Source organism: Triplophysa rosa, linkage group LG18, assembly GCF_024868665.1.
Source record: "Triplophysa rosa linkage group LG18, Trosa_1v2, whole genome shotgun sequence".
NCBI classification, from domain to species: Eukaryota; Metazoa; Chordata; class Actinopteri; order Cypriniformes; family Nemacheilidae; genus Triplophysa; species Triplophysa rosa.
In genome coordinates, this window is record NC_079907.1 from 21183105 (window position 1) to 21207919 (window position 24815).

The 24815-nt window shown below is 37.6% G+C and overlaps 1 protein-coding gene across 2 annotated transcripts; it reads right to left on the bottom strand.

Annotated features, from left to right (window-relative positions):
• Positions 1–684: 684 nt before the first annotated feature.
• Positions 685–24440, bottom strand: antxr1c (ANTXR cell adhesion molecule 1c). Of its 2 annotated transcripts, XM_057359375.1 has the most exons (18): positions 23784–24438; positions 17962–18033; positions 15732–15803; positions 15560–15641; positions 15445–15475; positions 15021–15094; positions 14837–14905; positions 14528–14608; positions 14357–14417; positions 13796–13894; positions 13581–13650; positions 10808–10886; positions 8793–8888; positions 8498–8536; positions 8110–8208; positions 6660–6827; positions 6466–6546; positions 685–2759 (listed from the first exon to the last, which is right to left on the bottom strand). In XM_057359375.1, exons 1-18 carry the CDS (start codon positions 23924–23926, stop codon positions 2508–2510), a joined length of 1668 nt encoding a protein of 555 aa, XP_057215358.1. In that variant the 5' UTR covers positions 23927–24438; the 3' UTR covers positions 685–2507. The 2 variants fall into 2 exon arrangements, with proteins under 2 accessions (XP_057215358.1, XP_057215359.1); XM_057359376.1 differs by lacking the exon at positions 8110–8208 and having other exon boundaries at positions 23784–24440.
• Positions 24441–24815: the final 375 nt, after the last annotated feature.

The following is a 24815-nucleotide window of genomic DNA, read 5'->3' on the forward strand; positions in this document are numbered from 1 at the left end:
TTATCAACAGCAAAGATAAAACATTAGAAGCCATGAAACTGATGGCATCTATTACTCTTATAGGTTATTATTTTAATTTGTGAAAATGTCCATTCCTATTCTAAGAGATTTTTGTTTGTTATGTAATCTCGTTCTTTATTCATTAAATCAGTCTTGTCTTCCACCTCTGATGTCTCGGTTATCTGCCTACACAGCACATGTGACTGGTCCAACCCCATTCCTAGTGTTCCCATAAGTCCACAGCAGAAAATACCTCCCATTGTTGACCCTCTTCCTTCTGTGGGTGGTAACTTGTAACCCAATCCTTTTTGTGGAGGAGATTGATGCTTCCACCATCTGCCCCTGCTACGACCTTTTGGATTTTTTTATATCACAAAAATGATATGAAGAGTTTATTTGCAAAAAAAAACCCCTGTTAGTTAGCTGTATTCTTTGAGCTTCATTCATTGAAGATGGTATAAAATGTTGCAGAAAGAAGTAAAGCCGTCCCAGTTTATTTCCTCCACAACTGAATGGCTTTGTGTGTTCACATTATAAGGTGTGCTAAACCAATTACTATTGCAAAAGCTATTGAATATACATAACAAACAAAGCTATTTTAAACATTTCTTAAAAGAAGGATTGAATGTTTAATTCCCTCCAAAGGACCAAAGCCTCAATAACTAGACAAATGGTGATAAAAGCTTGAAAGTCAACCTTTATTAATAGTGTGAAAAAGTAAACTTTTATGAGCCTTTCAATAGATGCTTCAGTATTGTTGTTAATATACTTAGTACATCGTAACACAATATCATTTTGAATTTATAATTCTGGTATCAAAGTTTTTTTCTGTGGAATAGTACAAATCACAATGTTTCAGATAATTGCCACAAGCAAACAAAACAAAAGTACAGACATAGCCAATAGCATCATACTGCAATTATTGCCATTAATAGATCTGAATGTCCATTTAAAGCCGACTTGAATGAGTCTTGTGTGTGAGGGGAAAATCTTTGCTTGTTCACAGCCGATCACTTTCGCTTTTTAAGGACAGAATGGGAAAACAAAATGCATGCACCGATTTTGTCATTAAAAGAAGTATAAACAGTGCTACTGTATCATACTTGATGAAGTATAAAAAAGGTTTTAAAAACAAACAGAAGGCACTGGTTGTTATCCGAGACCGATTTTTTTTTCTTTTTGTATTTTTGGCTTCATACACAGTATCCTGTTTCAACAGAGGACACCTTGTCGTATTCAAGTACCTTCGTTCAGGCGTGGGGATAATAAATTAGATGCTGTGAACTGCCCTGCAGTTGCAATATGTTTGATGATGAAATGTATAGGAAACAAGATGAATATTAACATACAGTACAGGTGTGGAATACAACACAACATGACTAGAACTGACCTGACTTTGCATATGCTTAGAGGTTTAACCTGTACAACAAATAAACCAACAAACATATAAACAGAATCTCCAAAAGCCTGTCTGGGTCATATTTTAGGCCCAAATCAAAAAGAAATAGATTCATGTTTTGCTTAAAAACAATGGAGCATGTTGTTGAGACCATTCGGAGATTTTGTTTTGTGTCATTATATTTATGACCACTAAGAATATTCTCTCCTATTCACTTAAACCATAACGTCAAAATGTCACCTTCATTAATTTTGGGTAACAATAATGTAAACAGAAGGTATTTAAATGTAGTAAAACTATTTATACATCATGCTGGAATTTATTGTGCAGATGTTTTTGCTGACGTTCCTTTAATGCAATTTCACCCAGGAATAAAATCTAGACCAATTGTGGCACTTTCTAAAATCTGTCAAACTTCCATCATTCTGAATCATTTGAGACAAATCCTACACAATAGTTTTATCTCAAATGACTTACTAATACATTTCATGAACTGTGATAATAAAAACATGTCAAAACCCAACCTTTGCACATTCATTACTTGCATTCTCACATCTTACATTTTGACGTGCAACAAAATTCCTCTTTGGTCACATTGTCTCTGACCAGAGACTCACCTGAGAGGGCTTGCAACCCAACAACTTTTGTGAAAAAAAACAAGCATAAGGCATAGGATGCTGTACAATATAACATAGCATCTAATACTGGTTATTTTAGACATGTTGGCGTCTCTTGCTGATATCAGACGTTCTTAGAATTTTTGAAACACTTTTTTGCATGTTCAACTGAACATATTCTTTTAAAACAAATTGGGTCCTTTAAGCTGTCCAGCCTACATACAATGAAGTATTACAGTCGTAAATGTAAAATGGTTTTAATCTTTACTCGTCTGCTTATGGAAAACTCAGTAGTTGAATTTTTGTCACGTCAGTAACTTACTTTTGCTTTTATTACATTTTTTTTGCTGTCCAGCAACAAACTACACAATGCATCTTAATGTAACCTGACTGATAAATACCATGTGCATTTTTTGTTATCCTTTGGTGAGAGAAGAGATTCATTTGGCTGTGTAGATGGATGCACTGGATAAGCATGCTGCATCTTTATCTCACGGTCTGCCATCGAGGCTGGGCGGGGGGCGTGCTGGAGGGGGACAGGGGGGTCCTGGGGGGACTCGTGCAGGTGGCGGACCTGGTGGAGTCTGAGCCACAGGCGGTCCTCTCGGGGGTGGGCTGTTTGGAGGTGGGGTAACAGGACTGGTAACGGGGCGATAGTCTGGCGGGGGTGGAGGTGGGCTTTGAGCTCGTGGTGGGGCTTTGGCCGCCTCCTCTTTCACTCGTGTAAAGTTGATGCATCGGCCCTGAGGGGGAAACGAGAAGAAAAAGAGCATTTCACATCAGTGAGGTAACCCTCTATGTTGAACGTGGATGTGTTCCAATACACAAGAATTCAATTTGTCATATTTTCCAGAATGTTGCTGTGGTAATGACACCCAAATCTTTCTCTCACTGCTCGACTAATTTCTTGTTCTCTTTCTCTCTCTCTATCCCTCACACACCCACACCCACACACTCACATATTGGCTGAAGCCCTGCGAAAACCACAGATGAAATCACACTGAATTGTAAATTACAGATCATGGAAAGTCCTCTATAACCCCAAATCCTGCTCTGGAGAGTCTGTCTGGACCAACATTTTTTAAACAGAAAAGGCATTTAATTATATATGAATTTTCTTACATTTAATAAATATATGATCATTTCTTATATTTCTTTCATTATTTACTCAACATTTTATGAGCCACTGCTCACTATGAAGGTTTGCATCTTCCATGTTCCTTTAAAAATGTTTGGAACCATCCGTGCACCATATATATTCTTAAGCAAAAAGAATGCTTGTTTTCATCAAAATGCAATATATCTTGCTCCACCATAGAAACAACTTTTCTTTTTGGATGATGTCATCAAGCCCCAGAAACCCGCTTATAACAATCCCAACTATTCCCAAGAGATAAACTCAAGGCACTCAAGTTGGTCTGTTTTCTAAAAACATAAGAGAACATTACATTACAGAAGTAAAAATGGGCAAAATATCTAATTTCATGTTTACACACCTTAAAATGTACATTACAGAACTGATGCGGTAGGTGTTTTGTATCTGCTTGTTTTCAAAGCCCTCCCCACGACAAAGAAACAAGGCTTAGGTAAATGACCCACTGAAACATCTGCAGTTATAGCTGGAGCCATAACGCAGTCTGAAGTGAGTCTCGAGACGATGTTTCAAGCAATTCATGTGGCAGTTTTGTTGAAACCGTTTAGTTTATGACCTCACACTCCAACCTCCACCAGAGTGAGTGTGTGAGGGGGTGGAGGTGGGAGTTTTGTTGGGGCAGGGGGTGGTCAAACCAAAAAAACTGTAATTAAACCCCTGAGTTCTGACCCGCTAGGATTCACGTCAGACTGGCTGAAACAGCCTGTGGAAAACTGATCCCAGTGCATTGTGGGACTGAATGTAGAAACATGATGAAGATGGCATAGCCAAAGCGCAGATGAGAAAACCAGACTGAGGAGAGATAATAATACACTATAGAAGACAGACAAACATATACACACACACACATTCTGTACTGCTGAGCTCAAACCTAACCAAAGGAATTCAAACGAAACAACCTCCTCGTATTAAAAAGAACAGTAGGAATGCACAGCTTTGTACAGCCACAGGAAACTACAGCAGGAATGGAATCGTTTTATTTTTAAAATGGAGGACAATTGCATTAGTTTAGGAGGTAAACCCTGGAAAAGAGCTGCCATGACCTTGTCTTCAACTTCTGTAGATGTTGCTAGTTTAACCAGTTAACATTATCCCACAGGGAAAGTTACAGTATAAACAATGCTGGATAACGTTTATGCTCTACTAATGGAACTTTATACAGGAACTGATGCCTGCATCGTTTGTTTCCATGCTTAAAAAAAGAGAAAGTGAGAGAAAAGTCTGTCTGGGCATTTTTATGTCCTCTCATCACAAACCACAAAGCAGTGGAGAGGGCCACAGCATTACAGGCTAAAGAGGCGAGAACCGTTCCACTGCAAGAAAAACTTTGCATCATACAACCTTTCGCTTAAGGGTTATTAAAACTAACTGGGTTAAGCATTTAAGACAGGAACCATCTGGTTTTGTGTGCACTTATGAATACGTCATGTGTCATTTAAAATTAGCATGAAACCGAATAGTCAGAAGGTCCAATATCACACTTCCTTTGTTGCTAAATTTGGCAGCGGAAAAGACTTTTAAAAACAGATAAAACGATTATTTTTGAAAAAATATCACAGTTTTAACATCGCAGCATAGACTTTGCATAAAAGAGACAGTCATTGGATAACTAGAGATCCAGTACATTTGGAATTTTTTAAATCTGATGATATTTTTTTCTGTTTAGCCACCATACAGGGTGTTAGCATTTTGTTCTTAAGACGGCCACTCAGATGTAAAGCCAGTGTTTATTCATATTAAAAAATGTTTAGCTGCCTATGAATAACGTAATATCATGTGTGGACCTTTTCTGTTTTAATGCTAAGCTACAAGCTGCTAACTAAGCACATACAGTCAGTAATACACAACAATTGTGCAATTATTTTAGGTACACACAACAATGCTGTCCAAACGATCTGCATTTACACAGATCCGCGAAAACGATTAAAAACACTGCATTAAGCATGCCACACCAGTTGGCGACATCACTTTGTGAAAAATACTACCAGAGTCCCTTTAGGGACGTGACGATTGGTTGGAGGGCGGGACATCTGGCGCAGACGTAAACACTTTGCTGGAGAAGCATTAACAGACTGTCGATCAGCACAAAACAATCATGTAATTTGCCATCGATATGTTTGTGTTCTTTTTCATTGTGTTTGGTTGTACGCGCGCGCGCGCATATCTGCATACTGCACACATGCTGCTCATGCCTATAGACATTATTTTATCGGACGCAAGCGTCTGGCCCGAAGTTAACTTCTGGTCTGTGTTTGTTTTAGCAGTATGGCTAGTTGTTAATAATATAACAATTTATATTATATTAAAATTATAATAATATGAATGTATATTAAAATTGTATTGTGTATTAATTGTACAAAAATAAAAATAGTTGGGACTAAAAATGGCCCTGGAACAGCCCAGCACACCCCCGTACATCTGGTCTGTTCGCGATAACGGTGCCCCAGACAGCCAGTCCGATCCTGGTTCGTCAAAACTGGTCAAAACATAGTTTTAACATGCTAGCTAATATTATTTGTTATTTGTTTCGCTTGTTATCATAACTCAACTAATCTAGAGGGACTCTTTTCTTTGGGGAGGTCTACCAGCAGTTACGTTTGGGACACAAAAGTGCACCTGCACAGTAACGTTTGTTTATGTTGTTGCTATTAAAACCGCCTATTGACCCTACACATAATATCCACGAGCATGACATCATCGCTTTCACACTTGAGTGTTTTTGGGGTTTACATGGATAAGATAACGGCATAGTTACGGTCTAGTATAAACAGCCTCTTTGTTTGTCTCCCATGTTATATCGGGCTCTTATCGGCCAACCAGCCACAGTTCCACAGTATGGGTATCAGCAACATTTTGGTGGACCACTTGATCCAACAGTACAGAAAACTCGTCCACATGAGAGTCTAACCTGCGATTTGGCATGACCATGTTTGACCATGTGGTTTCTTTGAAAAAGCAAAGTTACTTTTAAAATGCTGTCTGGAAAGTGTCTACATTCATGTTTCTTTTCTATGACTGCTGATTTGATGCAGGTGGCGAGCTGTGCCTATGATGTTTCTTGGCATACGCCAGGGGTTTGGCCTCAGATGGGGCGTTATTGGTCTGGGTTGACAAATGAAAGGTAAAGAAATGTCTGGCCAAGTATGATGTAGCCAGAGCGAAGTAGGTGGAATGAGCCAAAAATCCACAGAACAAAACGTTAGCCTGCTAAATATTCACAGTATAATTCTGAAGAGAAGATAATGGATCAATTCTGGTTTTTAAGGTTGTTTGGTAATTTAGTCTTGGATACTTACATGATCTCCTGGTTGAGGTCTCATAAGTGAAACTTGGTCATATCCACGGCGGAAAAGAGCCAGAATTGCATCAAGTTTACCCTGAACATAAACAAATCGAGTTATTAAACACTGCACTAAAAAAAGATCGCAAAGATTATAACGCGCTTTAAAAATGAACAAAGGATGGTGTGAAAATGACCAAACTATTTTACCCTAATGGGAGAATACCACTTCCTGTCTTGAGCTTGTTTTCTGCCCTCTGTTCTTCTGGGCTTGGGTTCAAATGGTTCAAACTCTTGCTCGGGCATCTTTATCACAGCATTCTTGGGTTTTTCGAGTTTAGCACCTTCCTCGGTAGATCCTTTCCCTCCCCATCGAACCTGGACCATATGACACAAACATTAAGTAATCTTATCCGAGAAAAGCTCAAATCAGACCAAGGAATCTTAATCAGTGCCAAACGCATGTTTTTCATTTTTTTCCTGAGATGTTTTCATGACTTCTAGGTCAGTTCTAGAAGTTTGAACTGATAGTGTTTGACATCTGGAAGTATCGTGCTACACGCTTCGGTCTCCACACGCTTTAACAAAAATCTACATTCCCCGGATATATGCAGTCAGACATTTGGGTGGAAGGATCTTCCAAACCACATCAGCTGAATCCCTGTCTACATCAAAGAAATTCTTAAATTCACAGCCTGCCCCTTGACTTACAGCTGTCAATGCTCCTACTCTTTGTCTTACACAAACAGCTTTGTCTGGTTAAGTCTAATTCCAGGTATTTGAAAAAATAATGGTTAAGGCATGGCGAAAGTTTCCAAGACCTTTCAAAAAAATAAAAAAAGCTGAAATTGATTTCATCAAAAAAACTCATACTGAAATGACTTGGAACTACTGTAATAATTTATTAAAGAAACAATTTAACCAAATATGAAAATGTATTTACTCTAATGTCATCCCAGATGTGTAAGACTTCCTACAGTTAAATAAAAACAAAACATTTCATTTAAACGCTGTCTTTTTAAGATGGCGAAGCTCCAAAAAAACACATCCATCACCATTAAAGTAATCCAAATGACTCCTGTGTGTTAATATGCGCCTTTAGAAACTAAGCAATTCGTGAGAAATAACAATGAGTACCTTGAGCTGTGATCAAATAATGATGAAAGTAGTGTGTAGAAGTCAAAGGGACACCTCACCCAAAAATGAACATTCTGTCATCATGTACTCACCTTCGAGTTGTTTCAAATCTGTATAAATGTCTTAGTTCTGATGAACACCGAGAAAGATATTTGGAAGAATGCTTATAACCAGACATACAGTATGTTGCCCCCCATTGACTCCCATAGTAGGAAAAAATACACTGGTAGTCAAAAGTGCCCCAGAACTGTTTGCTGTCCTACATTCTTCAAAATGTCTTAAAAACAAGTAAAAATAAATTGTTCCTACTATGGGGGTCAATGGGGGGCAAGATCTGTTTGGTTATAAGCATTCTTCCAAATATCTTTCTCTGTGTTCATCAGAACAAAGAAACGTATACACATTTGGACAGAATTTGATGACAGAATTTTCATTTTTTGGGTAAAGTAGCCTATCCCTTGTATTCATTGTCATTGTAAAATACATCAAGCTAGTTTTGTTGTTCTTGTGAAGAAATACCCACTTCCATTCTTTTAATTCCTCCAACTCCTCGACCTCCATAATATGATGCATCTACTGTTGGCCATTTCTTCTTTGGCATTCCATCTTCATCATCTGACTCCTGACGATTATACATGGCAATACTTATTGTTTGACATGTTTGAATGTCTGCTGGCCAAGCTTGTTAAGAAGCCACCAGCATCAAAAGCACAGCATATTCAAGGGACTTCAACCTTTCTAAAAACACTGAGGTATTATGACACAGAGTACCATCTTCTGTGCTAGTTATAAAATAAATCACTAACATCATCTATGGTGCAGTCAACACATTAGACATTGGGATGAGGGAACCTTTACATAAAAAACTGTTTCGAAAAAATCCTCTTCTAGTGGGTGAAACTGTTACTCACCGGCTCTGGTGGTGGAGGAGGAGGAGGTTCTTTGATCACCTGCGGAAAGAAATATTTAGTCAGGCAGGCATATAGACATTGCCAAAACACAAGTAATATTATATGCCATATTCAAAATCGCAAGCCACATTTCATTAAAATCTGTTCAGCTGTCCGATCACTCCACTTAAGTCTTTACCACAAATCTATAGGCCCTGGTTTATTGTCACAATACTGGAAGATCTGCGATAGGATACATTACGTTTTTTTCAGATGATAGCAGGTAATTCAAATGCTAAATGAGGCAAAGACTTACTACAGTGCAGCAAAGCGGCCAGAACCACCACATGAACAACACAGCCAACAACAGAAACAAAACCAGTAGGGTGATCAGGAGGATAGTGCCATCAAACTGAGAGAGAGAAACAGAAAAGAGAGGCAGAGATTATCAACAGAACACTGTATGTTTCGAGGTAGGACAACCTTTAAATTCAGTCCACTGACACACTAGACTGAAATCTGAAATGAATAAAATATAACTTTTTAAGATATTTGGGTCAGACTTCCATTTGTGCACCCCCAAAAATGACTTTCTTACTTAGTATGTTTGTCTTGTTTTCCAGTACAAATGTCTAAAAATTCTTGATGAACAAAATGACCTCAGAAAATAAGTCTTGTTTTAAGACAAAAAATAAGACATTTCTGCGAATATTTGCTTAGAACAAGCAAAACAATCTGCCAATGGGGTGAGAAAAATAATCTTGAATTAAGGTTTACCTTTTTCTTGGTCACTAAATTCAAGATTATTTTTCTTACCCCATTGGCAGATTTTTTTGTAAAATTCACTGAAATGTCTTATTTTTGTTCTAAAAACAAGTTTTATTTTCTTGGGTCGTTTTGCTCATCAAGAAAACGCATCTTGATTCAAGAATTTTTAGACATTTGTACTGGAAAACAAGACAAACATACTAAGTAAGAAAGTCATTTTTTGCAATGTGTTTTTTGATTATTTTGATGCCTTAGTAATTATAATGAGTGAGTGGGTGTGGCCAGACTTTTGACAGGTAGCTGATGAAGGACTTTATACAGGTTTGGTAGAACCTTGGGGGGGGATAATTCATGACAGAATTTTTATTTTTGGGGGGGTATTCCTTTGAAATGGCGAATAGTCATAAATAGTCAATACCATAGAAAATATTGAAAAGTACCACGATACCACAGTAATACCATCTGATAGTACAGTATAGTGTAATATTACAGAAAAGGCGGCGATCGCAATGAATATTTAAAATGTCTAGAGAGGAAGCTTTGTAAAGTTATTTTGTGGGGTGAGCAAAAAGTCTGCTGCTTCAAAATCAGAGACAGAGACTTTTGAGGCCCTCGATGTAAGTGTGTGTGTGCGTTGCTATGGGGGATGGTGAACTCAGTTTCATGATGAAAGGGACGGCCTGCATGGATACGATGAGGGGAGAACAGAAGAAAAAGAAGGGAAAGAGATCTAGATTCTATTACACTAACGCAGAAATTGTACATTCAATACAATTTTACACAAAAGTATTTTTTACAGTGCTTAACATTATATAAAATCAGCTTCACAAGAAAATACATATGAAAAAATTAGGGCTGTCAAAAGATTAATCGCGATTAATCGCATCCAGAATAAAAGTTTGTGTTTACATAATACATGTCTGTGTACTGTGCATATTTACGTTGTGTTTATAATCACATACACATACATGTACATGCATATATTTAAGAAAAAATTAAAATATAAAAATGAATAAACGTTTATATGTAATTTAAGTTATTGGTTAATATAAATAATACGTCTCAAAATATTATGAAATATATATACATTAATGTATATGTTTTTGTATTTATAAATACAAATTAATATGCACAATACACGGACACATATTATGTAAACACAAACTTTTATTCTGGATGCGATTAATCGAGATTAATCGTTTGACAGCCCTAAAAAAATATATACAGTATAACAGATATGGAATAGAACATATCTCATTTTTGCAAATTTTATTGTCCTCATAGATGGATTATATTTGACTAAAACAACAAATACTGTATATTTTTCTGAGACTGTCAGTCATTCAGTTTAGTTTATTAATATGACAGATAACTGCTTCCAGACATGTCAGACTACATAAACAAAGATTTTAAATGTAATGATACAATGACACAATAAACTAATTACATTGGCGATTATATTTAATAAAATACACAGACGCAAATAACATTTAAATGTGACACTTCTGTCTGCTGATGTCATTAGCTGGGTGTGTTTGTGGATGTGTTTGTAGTCAGACTTACACACTCTGTTGTGGTTATGTGTACGGAGCTGGTGATAAATGACAGACCCTCATTCATGCTGACTTGCAGGTACACCACCCTAAAATGCAAAAGACCCACATTAGTCACTTTAAAAGCCAGCAGGATCTTTTAACATTGCACAAAGAGTGAAAAACATATGCCCAAAAGATTTACAGAGTATTAGACAAATGTGCCACGTTTTTTGTTAAGCTTTTTTCTAAATAGAAGAGTTTGCAGATCTTTTGTTATGGGGAAAAACGTTTACAGAGCTCAGCGGGGTGCTGGTTAACTTTTGTAGCAGTCAGCTGCCTGGCGTTCCAAACATTCGATAAAAAAGCAGCATTCAAAATGTTTAACATTCCCCCACGAGGTTTCTTTCTTTACAAAACAGGGTCCGAAACGAAACAGAGGCCAAGTTTGCTCTTTTGACAGATAAGCTCATCCTTCCCTGATGTGGAGCATCTACTTTAGCTTAGGTCCACATTCCTCTGTGCACAAAAACAGACCGAAATGACGGAAACACACTCTGCCAACTTTGCATGTTTGTATATGTAGCTAAGCATGGGATAATGTACAGTCGGCAAGTCATTATCACAAAATAAACACTCGACATGTAAGCCTGGTAAGCTAAAGTGGTTTATTTTGCGATAATGACTAGCCGACTTTACATTATGCCTGCTATTAATCAAGAAAATTGTACATACTGTGTTACAAGATCATGTGAGAAGAAAGAGACTGCGAAGTGCTATAAGAAACGCAAAACCGCAACAGTGTACGAAATATGAAAACACCCAGAAAGATGTTTATTTAATATACAAAAATATTTGACCAGAATGACGCAAGAGACCAATCAGAACTCTTATCAATACTCCTGAATCCGAAAAAACAATTTATCGAGTCTTGTTGCTTTTTACAGTAGTACGTGGCAAAGCATAATACAAATATTCAAGATAACAAGCAGACTGGGAGCTGTCACAGATTGACAGCTATACATCATTAAAGGTCACCCCCAAATCTGTTCAACACAAAAGAAGATATTTTAAGAAATGTCCACGCAAGGAAGTCAATGTGGTCCAATATTGTTCGTTTACCAAACAGTTTGTATGAGGGTGAATAAATGGTGAAAGAAGTTTCATGTTTGGGTGAACTATCCCAGTAATTTAGTTTTAGTGTGGACAATTATAAAAAGATAATGGGTTTTAATGTGTTCTCTTGTCTCTTCCGATGTAGACACTGAGTGAGAGTTGGGATGGGTTGCTTTTGTTGATTGTGAAACATGAGGCATATACCTCAGACCACCTATTCACTCAAGTACTGCATGTTTAGCCGGACCACCCCACTACGGTATGGGGACAAAATGTCCCCACAAAGATGGCAATATCCAAAATCCTTGTCCTTGTGGGGACATTTTTTTGTCCCCATGAGGAATCAAGCTTATAAATCATACAGAATTAACTTTTTTGAAAATCTAAAAGAGCAGGAAGTTTTTTGTGATCTTTAGGTTTAGGGGGTGGGTTAGGGGTAGGGAATATGATATACAGTTTGTACAGTATAAAAACCATTGCGTCTATGGAATGTCCCCATAAAACATGGAAACCCAACATGCGTGTGTGTGCATGTGTGTGCGTGCTTGTGTGTGTGTGTGTGCGTGCGTGTGGGAAGGGTAAACCCTATGGTATGGGGACAAAATGTCCCCACAAAGATGGCAATATCCAAAATCCTTGTCCTTGTGGGGACATTTTTTTGTCCCCATGAGGAAACAAGCTTATAAATCATACAGAATTAAAATTTTTGAAAATCTAAAAGAGCAGGAAGTTTTTTGTGATTGTTAGGTTTAGGGGGTGGGTTAGGGGTAGGGAATATAATATACAGTTTGTACAGTATAAAAACCATTGCGTCTATGGAATGTCCCCATAAAACATGGAAACCCAACATGCGTGTGTGTGCATGTGTGTGTGTTTGTGCGCATCCGTGTGTCTACGTCTATGTGTGTTAGTACGTGTGCATATTGTGTGTGTGGATTGTTTTGGATGTGGGTATGTCTGTCTTCTGTGTTTTCACCTTTTACTTGTTTTTACATGAATAACTTTAATTGTTTTGCTTATACTCAATACGTCTCATGTACAGCTGCTTTGTAACAATGAAAATGGTCAAACGCGCTATATAAATAAAGTTGAGTTGAGGAACTAGAACTTGAGAAGAACTAAACAACTTTAGTTTACTAGTTTCACCTGCACTTTATAATGTCCAAACAACCAGCCAACTTTATAAACAAAATGGCTCTTGACACAGTGGGCTTTGAATTTACAGTACAGTACATGGTAAAAATAGCTACAAGATTTACTTGATTTTTTTTGCACAGTAAATTTTACTTACGTTTTTGTGTCATGTTTTTGCACACAGTTTTTTAAGTAAAATTTACTTTAAAAAACTATGTAGTGCGAAAGAACAAGAGGACCCTTTGTTTTTAAGTGAGCCGAAAGAAGAGGTGCTTAAACTCAGTGTGGGAGAAAATATGGAACTTCTCGGGTCTAGGGAAGCAGTAAATGGACAGAAGGAAATAATGCATGAGGAACAAAGAGAAACAGAGGGCGTGGGTTGTATCAACACGATGTGAACGATTTAGAAGAACCATCAGAATTTATGGCTCCTCACAAGCAAAACAGAGAGTTTGGCAGGAAGTGGAATGTGACCTTTGACAGAGATCATAAACATGGTCTAATGCATGGCAGACCTACATGTATCTGGCCACCTTCATAACAAACGCACTTACTTTCCAACTTCATCTATAACAGGCGCTGGGCACAGTAAGAAAGTGTCTTCCACGCTCGCAGGCTTCTCATCTGGTAACAGAAAAAGAATATGTTCAGTAAAGCAAATCAAAAAGAGATTCCTTTGGTATAAATGCAGATTTAAAAGCCATGTGTTATTTTCAATATGATGAAGTGCTTTGGCTGTTTGTGGAAATATGTTAGAAAGAAAACTCACTGAGCGTTACGGTGTCATTGATTTTAAAGCTGCACCGGACCTGGTCTATGTTTCTGGCGTGTCGAAAACCATTACCTCTCACCACCACTTGAAATGACTCTGGAACACAGATTCCCACGGTTTTCACTTAAAGTAACGACAATAAATCTTCAAATATTACATCTCATTACGTCATTTCCCTGCTAAAATATTAGCTTCTCCGTCTTTAAGCTAATTGGTTAGCGTCTTCCTGTTGAAATAATCAGAGATCAAATAACAGGGAAATAGAAACCACAATAATATATTTGTTCTTTTGAGTAAATCTGTTTGTCAGATGGTCATATTCTACAATATTTTTTTTCCAAAGATTACTTTATGAAAGCTAAATCATGTGTGTTACAGTCAAATGCAATGGAAACTTAGACAAATGAACTTAATCTTTAAGTTTTATTTATTTAAATTCGGCATGAAAATCCAAAATCCCGAAATAAAAAACCCAGACATATTTACAATAAACATATAAATAATAAATACAGTATATACAATAAATAATGTTGTTCTTTTTTTGTTTGTTTTTCATACCTCCAGCACATACACTAGATGGTTCCGCTGCCAGGATCTCGATACAAGATTTTTTGATGATCTAACAGACAAAATGACATTTCAATCCAGTCAGCTGAATATGAAATGCATCTTTGAGAGCAGTTTTTAATGAATCTTCCACATAGGCAGTAGAAGAAAGGTTTAGTTTACCGAGTCAATCATTCCTCTCAAGGCCTGGAAACCTCCCAGGACAGGAAACACATGCTTACTGGTGTCTGCTATGGTAGCCAGCTAAAGCAACACAAACACAAGTTTATTTACCGCTGACCTAAGCTTCTATTGGCTGGTTTGAGCTGTTCTGACCATAAAAAGAACTTGGGTTCACTGTTTTACATTCTCCGGTAACAACATACAGTATTTGAGCGTATCGGAAGTATGTTACACTGACATATTTATTGACGCTAAAATAAGCTTCATTATACACTACTATACTTAAAAGAACATTGTTGTCTTCATCACCTGTGTCTCATTGAAGTCTTTAACACCGACACAATATACAATTGCACCCAACGCCCGAGCTCGTGCTGCCTAGTTAGATATTGAGCACAGAAATGACAAAGATTACAAAACTGGATAGGCAAGGTGCTGTTTCTTTTCATTCAATATGTGAATGCAGAATGCTGAACATGGCTAGATCAGTTACCTCCTGTTGAGCAGCCACCAGCTGATGTTCCTGCAGTTCACCATCTGTCAAGGCAATTATGACACTAGCAGTTCCTGCAACGTGAAGATCAAATAATCAGGTGAGGATGACAAACTCAAACATAACCTGACCAGAAGTATGTGGACATCCCATCTGTATGTGCTTGTTGAGCGTTTGATTGAAAAACTGGCTATTAACCGTGAGCTAGTCCTCAGTTTTCACTGTTCTGAAAAGATGGGGATTGTTCCTATTTACACACAAGGGTCATGTACATATGACGCGGGATAGACCCCTTCCACTGAAAGTGTTTGTCTAAATAGGTCATCTTGTTTTAGTAATGGGTCTACAGAAGCTGTGTATCCGCATCCTTTTGGCCGCATAGTATACTGAAACTGTAATGGAAAAAAAAATATTGAAAGATTACCAAAGTTTTCCAGGTGTATTTGTTGATTTGCCTGTGAATGAAGATATTTAATACTGTTAGAATACAATCAAAACACGTTAAACAAAAATGAAAAGACGTTTTCATATTTTCCTACCTGTTCTAAACCAAGATGCATGAACGTATCTCCACCTGGACTCTCTCGTTTTAAAACATTAAGGCCTTTTCTTATAAACTCCCTTTGAAGAAAAGGAATCGAATGAACGAATAACGAGTCATGACAAATACAAAAAGTGCAATTTGAATAAGAAAGTGTGACGTCACTGCACCTGTTTTCGGTGAGTTTCATGATTGTGTTTCCTCTGGTTGAGAACACAATGAAAGACATTCGCAACAGTGGGCTGTGGCAGGACGAAAAACAGTTTAGTAAAGTGTACACTAACTTTATTATAACATTGATTTGTATGATGATCTGTGACATGCGCATGCTCTCAAAAGTAGGTCACGCTTAAATAGCTATGAATATTAACACTACTGTTCAAAAGCATCACTTTTTCATTTCTTATGAATATTTTTTTTAAAGATTGAAGAACGAAAAACTTATCAAAACAATAATGTGATGATGAGAATTATGTCGTGATTAAAGAACAAATCAAAACTTTAGTGTCTTTGCTACCATTTGCCTTGAATTAGCAGAAATGGCAATTTATCAGCCAGTTTCTTCAAGTCTCACAATAATGCTTTTTAAACCATCTATGTTGAGCTCTTATTGGCTGCCTTTTCCTCATTATTTAATCCAAATCATCCATTTCGAGAACTTTTTATTCAATAAAACATTAAACCATTTACATTAAACGGATGCTTTTGACCAAAGCAACATGCATACGATGGAGCATTCTACATTATCTACGTCTTTATATAGCACAAGCACAACATTTAAAGTGATAGTTTACCCAAAAATGAAAATTCTGTTATAACACAAAGGAAGATATTTGGAAGAATGTCAATAACCTAGCAGATCTCGTCCCCCATTTATTGCCATAGTAGGGAAAATAAATACTATGGGAGTCAATGGGGGACGAGATCTGCTCGGTTACTGACATTCTTTCAATATCTTCCTTTGTGTTCAACAGAAATTTATACAAGTTTGGAACAATCTGAGGGTGAATAAATGATGACAGAATTTTCATTTTTGGATGAACTATCCCTTTAAGAAAAATCATTTTGTTCACCGTCTGGTTGTCAAGCTTGGTAGAACATGTTCACATGTAAACGTTTTAATACACATATTAAAATGACACTGGTCTCAGCTTATTAAAAGCAAGTAAAAGAAAAGAGTTGCCAATATGCCAACTGACTTAAAGGGACAGTTCACCCAAAAATGAAAATTCTGTCATCATTTCTGTCACGGTCCTGCCTTGTTCTTGATTTTCTAGTCGTGTGGCAGGATCGGGACAGATCCCTTATGTTTTATGTGAGAAAGTCATGGGTTGTTTACGTTTTTACATCCCATGTGCCTTCTCGTGTCTTGTCATTGGCCCCGACCCTCTCGTTTCATGTATTGCTTCCATGCCGTGTCTCATATTCCCCACCTGCCCTCGTTAATTATCCTTCGTTTGTCCTCCCTATTTAATGCCCTCATGTTTCATTGTCCTGTGCTCTTTCGTCAAGTTCGGTCGTGTTTCGTGTGTTCCGTTGAGTGAGTCTTAGTGTATTGGTCTGTGTGTTTTAGTTTACTTGTGACCTCCCTCACACCCTGTCCGGGAGTATTCGTGGAGCTTTACCTTGCCCAGTTTGTTTATTTTTATTACCCTACTCCGACGTTGTGTCGAGTCTAGTTTTGGTTATTGTTGCCCCCTCGAGGGAAGTATTTATTTCAAGTTTTCGTGTTTTAGTTCGTCCATTTAGACACCCCCTCGTGTGCATTTCCTTTGTTGTACGTTCTGTGTTCTGTTAAATAAATATCTCCTTGTATCACCCCCCGTCTGCCTGCATTTGGGTTCTTCTGCCACGCAGAAGAGTCGTAGAGTCTTGACAATTTTCTTACCCTAGAGTTGCTCCTAATCTGTATAAATCTCTTGGTTCCGATGAACAGAGAGAAAAATATTTGGAAGAATGCTTGTAACCAAATTAATGGCCACCATTACTACCATAGTAAGAAAAATTTCAAGTCAAAATGCCCCCCAACAGTCCTTTCCTACATTCTTCAAAATATCTTCTTTTGTGTTGAACGGAACAAAGCAATTTAAAAAGCACTTTTTCCTACTATGGTAGTCAATGGTGGACAAGAACTGTTTGGTTAAAAGCATTCCTCCAAATATCTTTCTCTGTGTTCATCAGAACAAAGACATTTATACACATTTGGAACAGCTTGAGGGTGAGAAAATGATGACAGAATTTTCATTTTCATTAAACTGTTCCTTTAATATTTCATAATTAACAATGGCATTTAGACATTTTTAAGGGTGACTTAAATATGCAAAATGTGTCCAAATACTTTTCGGGGCCACTATAGAGTATGATTTAAGTGTTTCCAGTCTTTTGGTAATGTCTTTGTACCTGATAAACTTCTCAGCCAAATGTTCAACAAAAGAGTAGATCTCTTGCCAGTGATGCTTGACACTTCCTGACCTGAGAAGAAAGAGGTGAAATGATCAATAAACATCAGGTCCTTCTTTAACCCCCTAGAAGTGATCAATACAACTGACTAATTCTTTAGCAGTAATTCCCGAAAGGATGAAACAGCTTCTTAAAAGCAAAGCCATCTCATTTACCGCTGAGGGTCAGCTGTAAACGCTGTGTGACGCTGGTCATTTCCTGTTTCAGTCCCAGAGGGGCAACCTGTGCTAATTCATTAGTGCTGGATGACAAATGGGAAATGAGCGAATTGAGTGCGAGTCAGTTTTAACACATGAAACATGCAACAGAAATGTATCTGGGTTGCATGAAGCACCTCGCCGGCTGATGTAACTCATTTAGTCTGAGAGCCAGACATAACATTGACCGATGCCAATGACCAATGACTCTTTGTTTGACAAGGGCTTCAAAAGAACAACTGAGTTGGCTAGATTGTACTGTTGGTTAAGCTGAAGACTCCATCTTGAAAAGCTGTTTGTGTTACTCAGGAGACATGCAGGCCAATGGCTTTGTTTTTTCTCGATGTCAAGTGATGGATCTTCCAAAAACCTCTTTTTGGAACGGCGTAGGAGGAAAGTGTTTTCATAACACAGTCAACAAAGACTGGCCAGCATATAGCCGGAATGTTGAGAAGCTGCAAAACAGAGTTAGATAGAAGTGAATCTGGCATGAATATGCAGGTCATGTTGAGGGCTTGCCACAGTTCAACTTCACATTTTCTAACATTACAATGAATTCTGTTTGTGTTGGAAGCAGGACTTTCTTGAGGTAACAGCAATCATGGGATTGGTGCCTAGCTTGCAGTTTTCTCACCTGTGCAAACAGCGTTGGAAAAGGAAGCGGTCTATTCTCAAGTGAGACCCTTTATAAAATATTTTGTGGTGCCCCTCTTTGATCTAATTTTAATGGTTAACCTAGACCACATAAGGTTCATATAATGTTTTACAGCAGGATTTCTACTGTAAAAATATTTGAAAGTGAACCTCATTGATAGCAAAACGATCAAACGGGCAAACGGTGATGTCATCTGCTAACTGTTTATATACAAGGGTAACTAACACATATGTTAAGACATGTGACAGTCATTGCGGTGTAATGAAACGAGAGACATAAAAGGAAGGCAAATTGGCGTCATTTTTAGGAAGAGAGATGATTGGAAAAGAGCGTCGCCCTTAAAGGTATTTTCTGCTCTGAGATCAGTCTTGGTTCATAAGGAATCGCCCAAATGAAATACTGAACAAATCCCAAACAGATCTGTGTTTCAGCCAAAACCAGTGTTGGGTAAGTTACTCTGAAAAGGTAATTAATTACTAGTTACTAATTACATATTCAATAGTGTAATTCGATTACTGTACATATTACTCTCTCCAAAAAGTATTTAATTACTGAATTACTAATTACTTTCTATATCCTACATCAACCTTGATTAGTTAAGTGATTCAAGAATAGACATGAAACTGCTCTTTTAATTCATTCAAATAAATAATATTAAACTACATAAAGTAGTATTATTAACTGACCAAAGTATTACAAATGCGAGAATTATACATTAAAGCGCGGATTTTAAAGTTAGACTTTACATTTTCCACTATTCAATTCCGCTATTGCACACACACATACAGTATATCACGCACAGTATTTAGTTTTAATAAAATTACAGAAAAAAATAAGAGTAATCCCTTACTTTACTTTACTGACAGTGCTGTTTACTGCTGCTTTGGGATCGCAAACATCATCTAGGCTGAGAGCAGTTTACCAGAACAAGTCTCGATGTTCCTCAGATTCTTCAGGGTTTATAAACAGTGGCAAACTGAACTCATGTGTCACATTTGGGTGCAGTATTTTAATCACAATTTAAATACACACTAAAATAGTGAGAAACGGTGTTAATTGCATTTTGCAGCAACGATGACTGCAGTAATTTATCAAATGACTAACAAATCAAATGTTAAGTGGCCATATATCCAGATGAGTGGTGCAGTTGAGCGCACTTTTGGCACTTTTTGGCACTTGGGTTGCAAGTGATCTTGCACTAAAGTGCACAAGATCATGTTAACCTGCATCCTCAACAACCTATAACTCACCACTGACCCACGCAGCCAGGATTTGTAGCTTGTTTGCTTTCAGGACAGATTACTGAAATTGCATTGTTCCTTTAAAGGGATAGTTCATCCAAAAATGAAAATTCAGGTATCATCTACTCACCCTTTTGTCATTTCAAACCTGCATGGCTTTCTTTCTTCTGCAGGACACAAAAGAAGATATTTTGAAGAATGTTGGTAACCAAACAACGATGGTACCCATTCACTTCTACTGTATGAATGAACACAAAACCAATGTAAGTCGATGGGTACCGCCGTTGTTCGCTTACCGACATTCTTCAAAATATCTTCTTTTGTGTCTTGCAGAAGAAAGGATGCCATGGTACTCATCGACTTGCATTGGTTTTGTGTTCACACAATAGAAGTAAACGGGTGCTGCCGTTGTTTGGTTACCAACAATTTTCTAAATATCTTCTTTTGTGTCCTGCAGAAGAAAGAAAGTCATACAGGTTTGATATGACAACAGGGTGAGTAAATAATGACAGAATTTTCATTTTTGGGTGATCTATCCCTTTAAGAAAAACAGTCAACGCATGCAAATAAACAGAACTACAGTACGAGTGAATCCGCCCTCTGTGTTTTATTTGTATAACCATAAAACCCAAGAAAGCAGGTTAAAGTGATCTCAGTGTTTTTGTAAGAAACCTCTTAACTCTGAAAATGCCTTTAACTTCAATCATCTTACTTGAGCAGTATGTGAAGAACCACCCCATCCTGGCTGTACTCCACTTCGGTTAACTGGGCACAGACAGAACCACTAACCTACTTTTAGCTTCAGTCTCTAGCAGGGCCATTGTGCACATGCTTCCAAAATTCCTCAAACGTGTCCCTTTTCTTTCAGTTTTCTGTGCCCATTTGAGAACAGGCTTTCTGCAAAGCTGACTACATTTTACACCCTGTGTAAACTTTCTAGCAGTCTAGTTGGCATCAAGAAACAGATCTGTGGTGTGTGATAACATTGAACCAGGAATGCATGTCTCCTAAAGCTCTTCCAGAAGTTTTACCGCTAGGTAAAGTTGGAATTGTGAGCATTCAGGGAGAAACTACATTGTTTTAAGAGCGAAGCTGGACATTTGCGAACCATTGGAGAACTGTACAGCTGTTATTTTGGCTGTTTCGAAACTGATGACTTAATGGGTTATCTTAAGTTAAACAACAGTTATTGGGACCAAAACTATGTCTCTGTTTAGCTTTCCAAACATTATTTTACAGGCAAACACTGCAACAATATATTAGACAACAGGCTGCAAGAGCCCAGTGGTTTGAGGCATGTATGGTGAAAGCACAAACTCGAAAGAATGAAATGGATTGTTCACCCCAAAATTCTAATTCTGTAATCTTATTCACCCTCATGTTCCTCATTGAAACACAAAAGAAGAATGAAAAGAATACAATCGAAGTCAATGGGGGCAAATGTTCTTTGGTTACCAACATTCTTCCAAATATTGGAATTTTTGTGTTTGCAGAAGAAAATAAAGTCATACAGGGGGTGAGTAAATGATGAAATAATTTTATATTTTGGGGTGAACAGTCACTCTTGAATGAGGAAGTCTAGCGTGTATTCTTAGAGCATATACATAATTACAGGCTTCTATTTCTCAGAAAGTGTCTGGAACCCAATAAGGCAGAAGTAAAAGCAGTGATGCTAGGCATCAAGGGCAATGTTGAGCTGGATTTGCGTTATTATTTTGAATAAATTGTGTCATTTATGCAGTTTATTTAGCCACTATTCTATTGATATAGTGGGATTTTCCAAAATGATTCATGTGCAACAGTAAAATTAGCTTAAAGGAAATACTCTTGAGGAATTAAAAAAACACATTCTTGTTTCATCTGAAATTCGGTGGTCAGGCTATTTTGGCATCAGTATTAGCCAATAGTTATAGTACAGATGGGTGTAGTTTTTCATAACAACAGTGCAATGCATTCAAATCTACAATAACATTTGAAGACGTTCAAATTGTTCTTTATTCTTGGTGATTTTCAACAACTAAGCAAACACTGTTTACTTCAACATTACTGTATTTAATTAAAGATCAAAATGTTGTGCCCAAAATGAAATATTCAGTTGCTCCAGAAACCAAAGGTCAAGGTGGCGGAAATGTTGACGGAGCACTTGCACTGTTCAACATGCCAAGATCCAGAACACAACTCCAGGAAATCTCCTTCTTAAGAAATCCAATAATGGTGCACCTTAAGCCAAACGGTCTTGTGCAATACATGTTTGTAATGCTTTGATAAAACGACTTTTCAAATTTGAGAAAACTAACAGGCCCACAAAACGGCTCTTTAGTAATGAAGCAATGATTGAAAAAATATTGAAAAATGCATGCACGCGTAGTCTTAAATGCTTCTTAAACTGAAGGCTTGTAAATGTTACGACAGGGTTGCAGATGTTCGAGTGCATGCGATTTTACCAAATGTCAGTTTTTCCAAAGTTTTAAAGAAGGGGTGGGAGGAGGTTGGCTATGTCTTCATGAAAGAATGCCATCATGAAAAGAACTGGGTGGATGATGGCCTTGCATAGGATCACTGGCAGACACCGGCAGGCATGTCTCTTTTTTTCATTCTTGCACGATCTAAAGGTCAGTTCAGTTTAAAATGAAGTGAACTGCTTGACATCCCATGTCGTACACAGCATCATCCTCCTGTCAGCATCAAAAGCGGACACTTCTTTGTTACAAGGTTAAGCAATAAGGGGGTAGGTCTATTACAAGAGCGGACAAAAACATCCAGAAAAACAAACTAAACAAAAACACATGAGACGCACTCTACAGAATGTTGTCAAGACATGTCCACGTGAGTTTCGACATACGTTTTCAGAGAACCATAAAATATTGGCCCGAGAACTTTTGTGCAGACCACATAGTGACAAATGAAAAACGGACACACGTTACTGTTCAGTTAGACAGTCAGGCATGAACATATCGTGAGAAAGGAAGTTGTTTTGCTGGACCTGTTGAACAAAGGTATTCCTTAAGGATACAAAAAGACAGGAAGAGAAAACCACAAAGGAATGGAATTGTGACCATCCTAACTGCTTATTCAGCAGTCGCAACATGTACCATCCGTCTGGTCATCATTACACACACACACACATGACACAAATAATATGCTGTTACGGCTTAAATAGCAGAAAAGAAAAAGGAAAACAAATTTGCTGACTCCTGCATGCTGTTGCTGGTATTGCCGCAGTTGTATTGTCTCCTGTACTCTCTTGAACTCTAACTGAACCCTGCCAAATGATACCAAACAAAGGAAGATCTGGTGAATATCTATTTTACAGTTGTGGAATACGAGAATCTTTGAGAATAAGTCTCAGAACGTGAGTGGAAATGTACTGGCCTACTTTATTCGGGCAGTATCTTTAAGTGTGGAAAACATCAGGCCGACAGACCACAAAAGCATCTCTGCCATTTGCAGTTACATATCAGGTTGCTGTTTTATATGTATATTTAAAAAATATCTATTTATGTACAGTTTTATGTTGAATGCCAGACACTTTACCAGCTGTAAAACCAAATAGATTACAGATATATATATAGAGAGAGATGCGATTCTTTGTTCATAAATCAATTAGCCAAATTAAACATTTTAAAAAGTCAAATAAATACACAAATAATTGTCATAATAAGTACTTACTTGTCAAGAACAAAATACAAGTCAAAGGCGCCTTGACAAGACCTCTCCTCCGCATCTTCTTCGGCTTTCGCAGATCGAAAGGTGAACAACAAAAGTCCAAGGAAAAGTATGCCAAGACACATTGTTGCTGTGGAACGTGCCATCCTTTTGTGTTTGCAAAAACGTCAATCCGCAATGTAGCAAACGGCCATTCACATTATCCACAATATGAAGCCTAACAGCTAGGAGGCTTTGCTGAGGTCCGGATGAAAGGATGCACACAAAGAACGAGTTTTGCGGATGTTGACGCAGCCCTTACTCACATCAGTCAGAAAAACGGGTAACTCCAAACTTGATCTGCACACGCTTCCCTTTAAAAACGGGGTTCGGTTTAAGCTATTCCCAACTTTTTCAGAACTGAAAATGGTGACCAGGAAAAATACAAGTGAAAACCTTAGAAACTGACCCCGAAGTCAGATATTTTGGTAGGCTAAGCATACAAAAAAGTCATGTCTTCTGCATGAATGACAAATTGTTTATGCCCTGAATCCACTTGTAAAAGGCAAGATGTATTCTCCAAGTGTTTAATAAATGTGCAAAGCGATCACAGAGTCCGAAGAGTCCGAAGCCGCACGAGCTCAGTGTTGGCAGAGGAGCTGCGGTGTCATATTTCTACCCCTTTAGAAAGAACGACGGGGCCAGTTTTTCTTTTGCTCCTTTAAGGTTTCCTCCCTTCCTCTGAAATATATGTTTTTGCACTCTTTTGTTGCTGATACTTATCGGTTTATTCGTAAAAAAGGGGAGGAAAATGTAAAAAGTTTCTCCAAAATTCCCGTAAAATCTACATTAATTGTGTAGTGTTATTATGTATTTTGATAATAGCCTACCTATAAAAAAACATCTTATTTACCTATTAGTATTTTTCCATGACAGTTTTTTTATATTCAATTTAACTCGTTACTTCTGTTTACTGCGTAAATAGGGCCATATATTGGAGTTTATATTATTGGAGTTCCCTTCTTACCAGAAGTGGGCAAAGACACATAGTTTCTT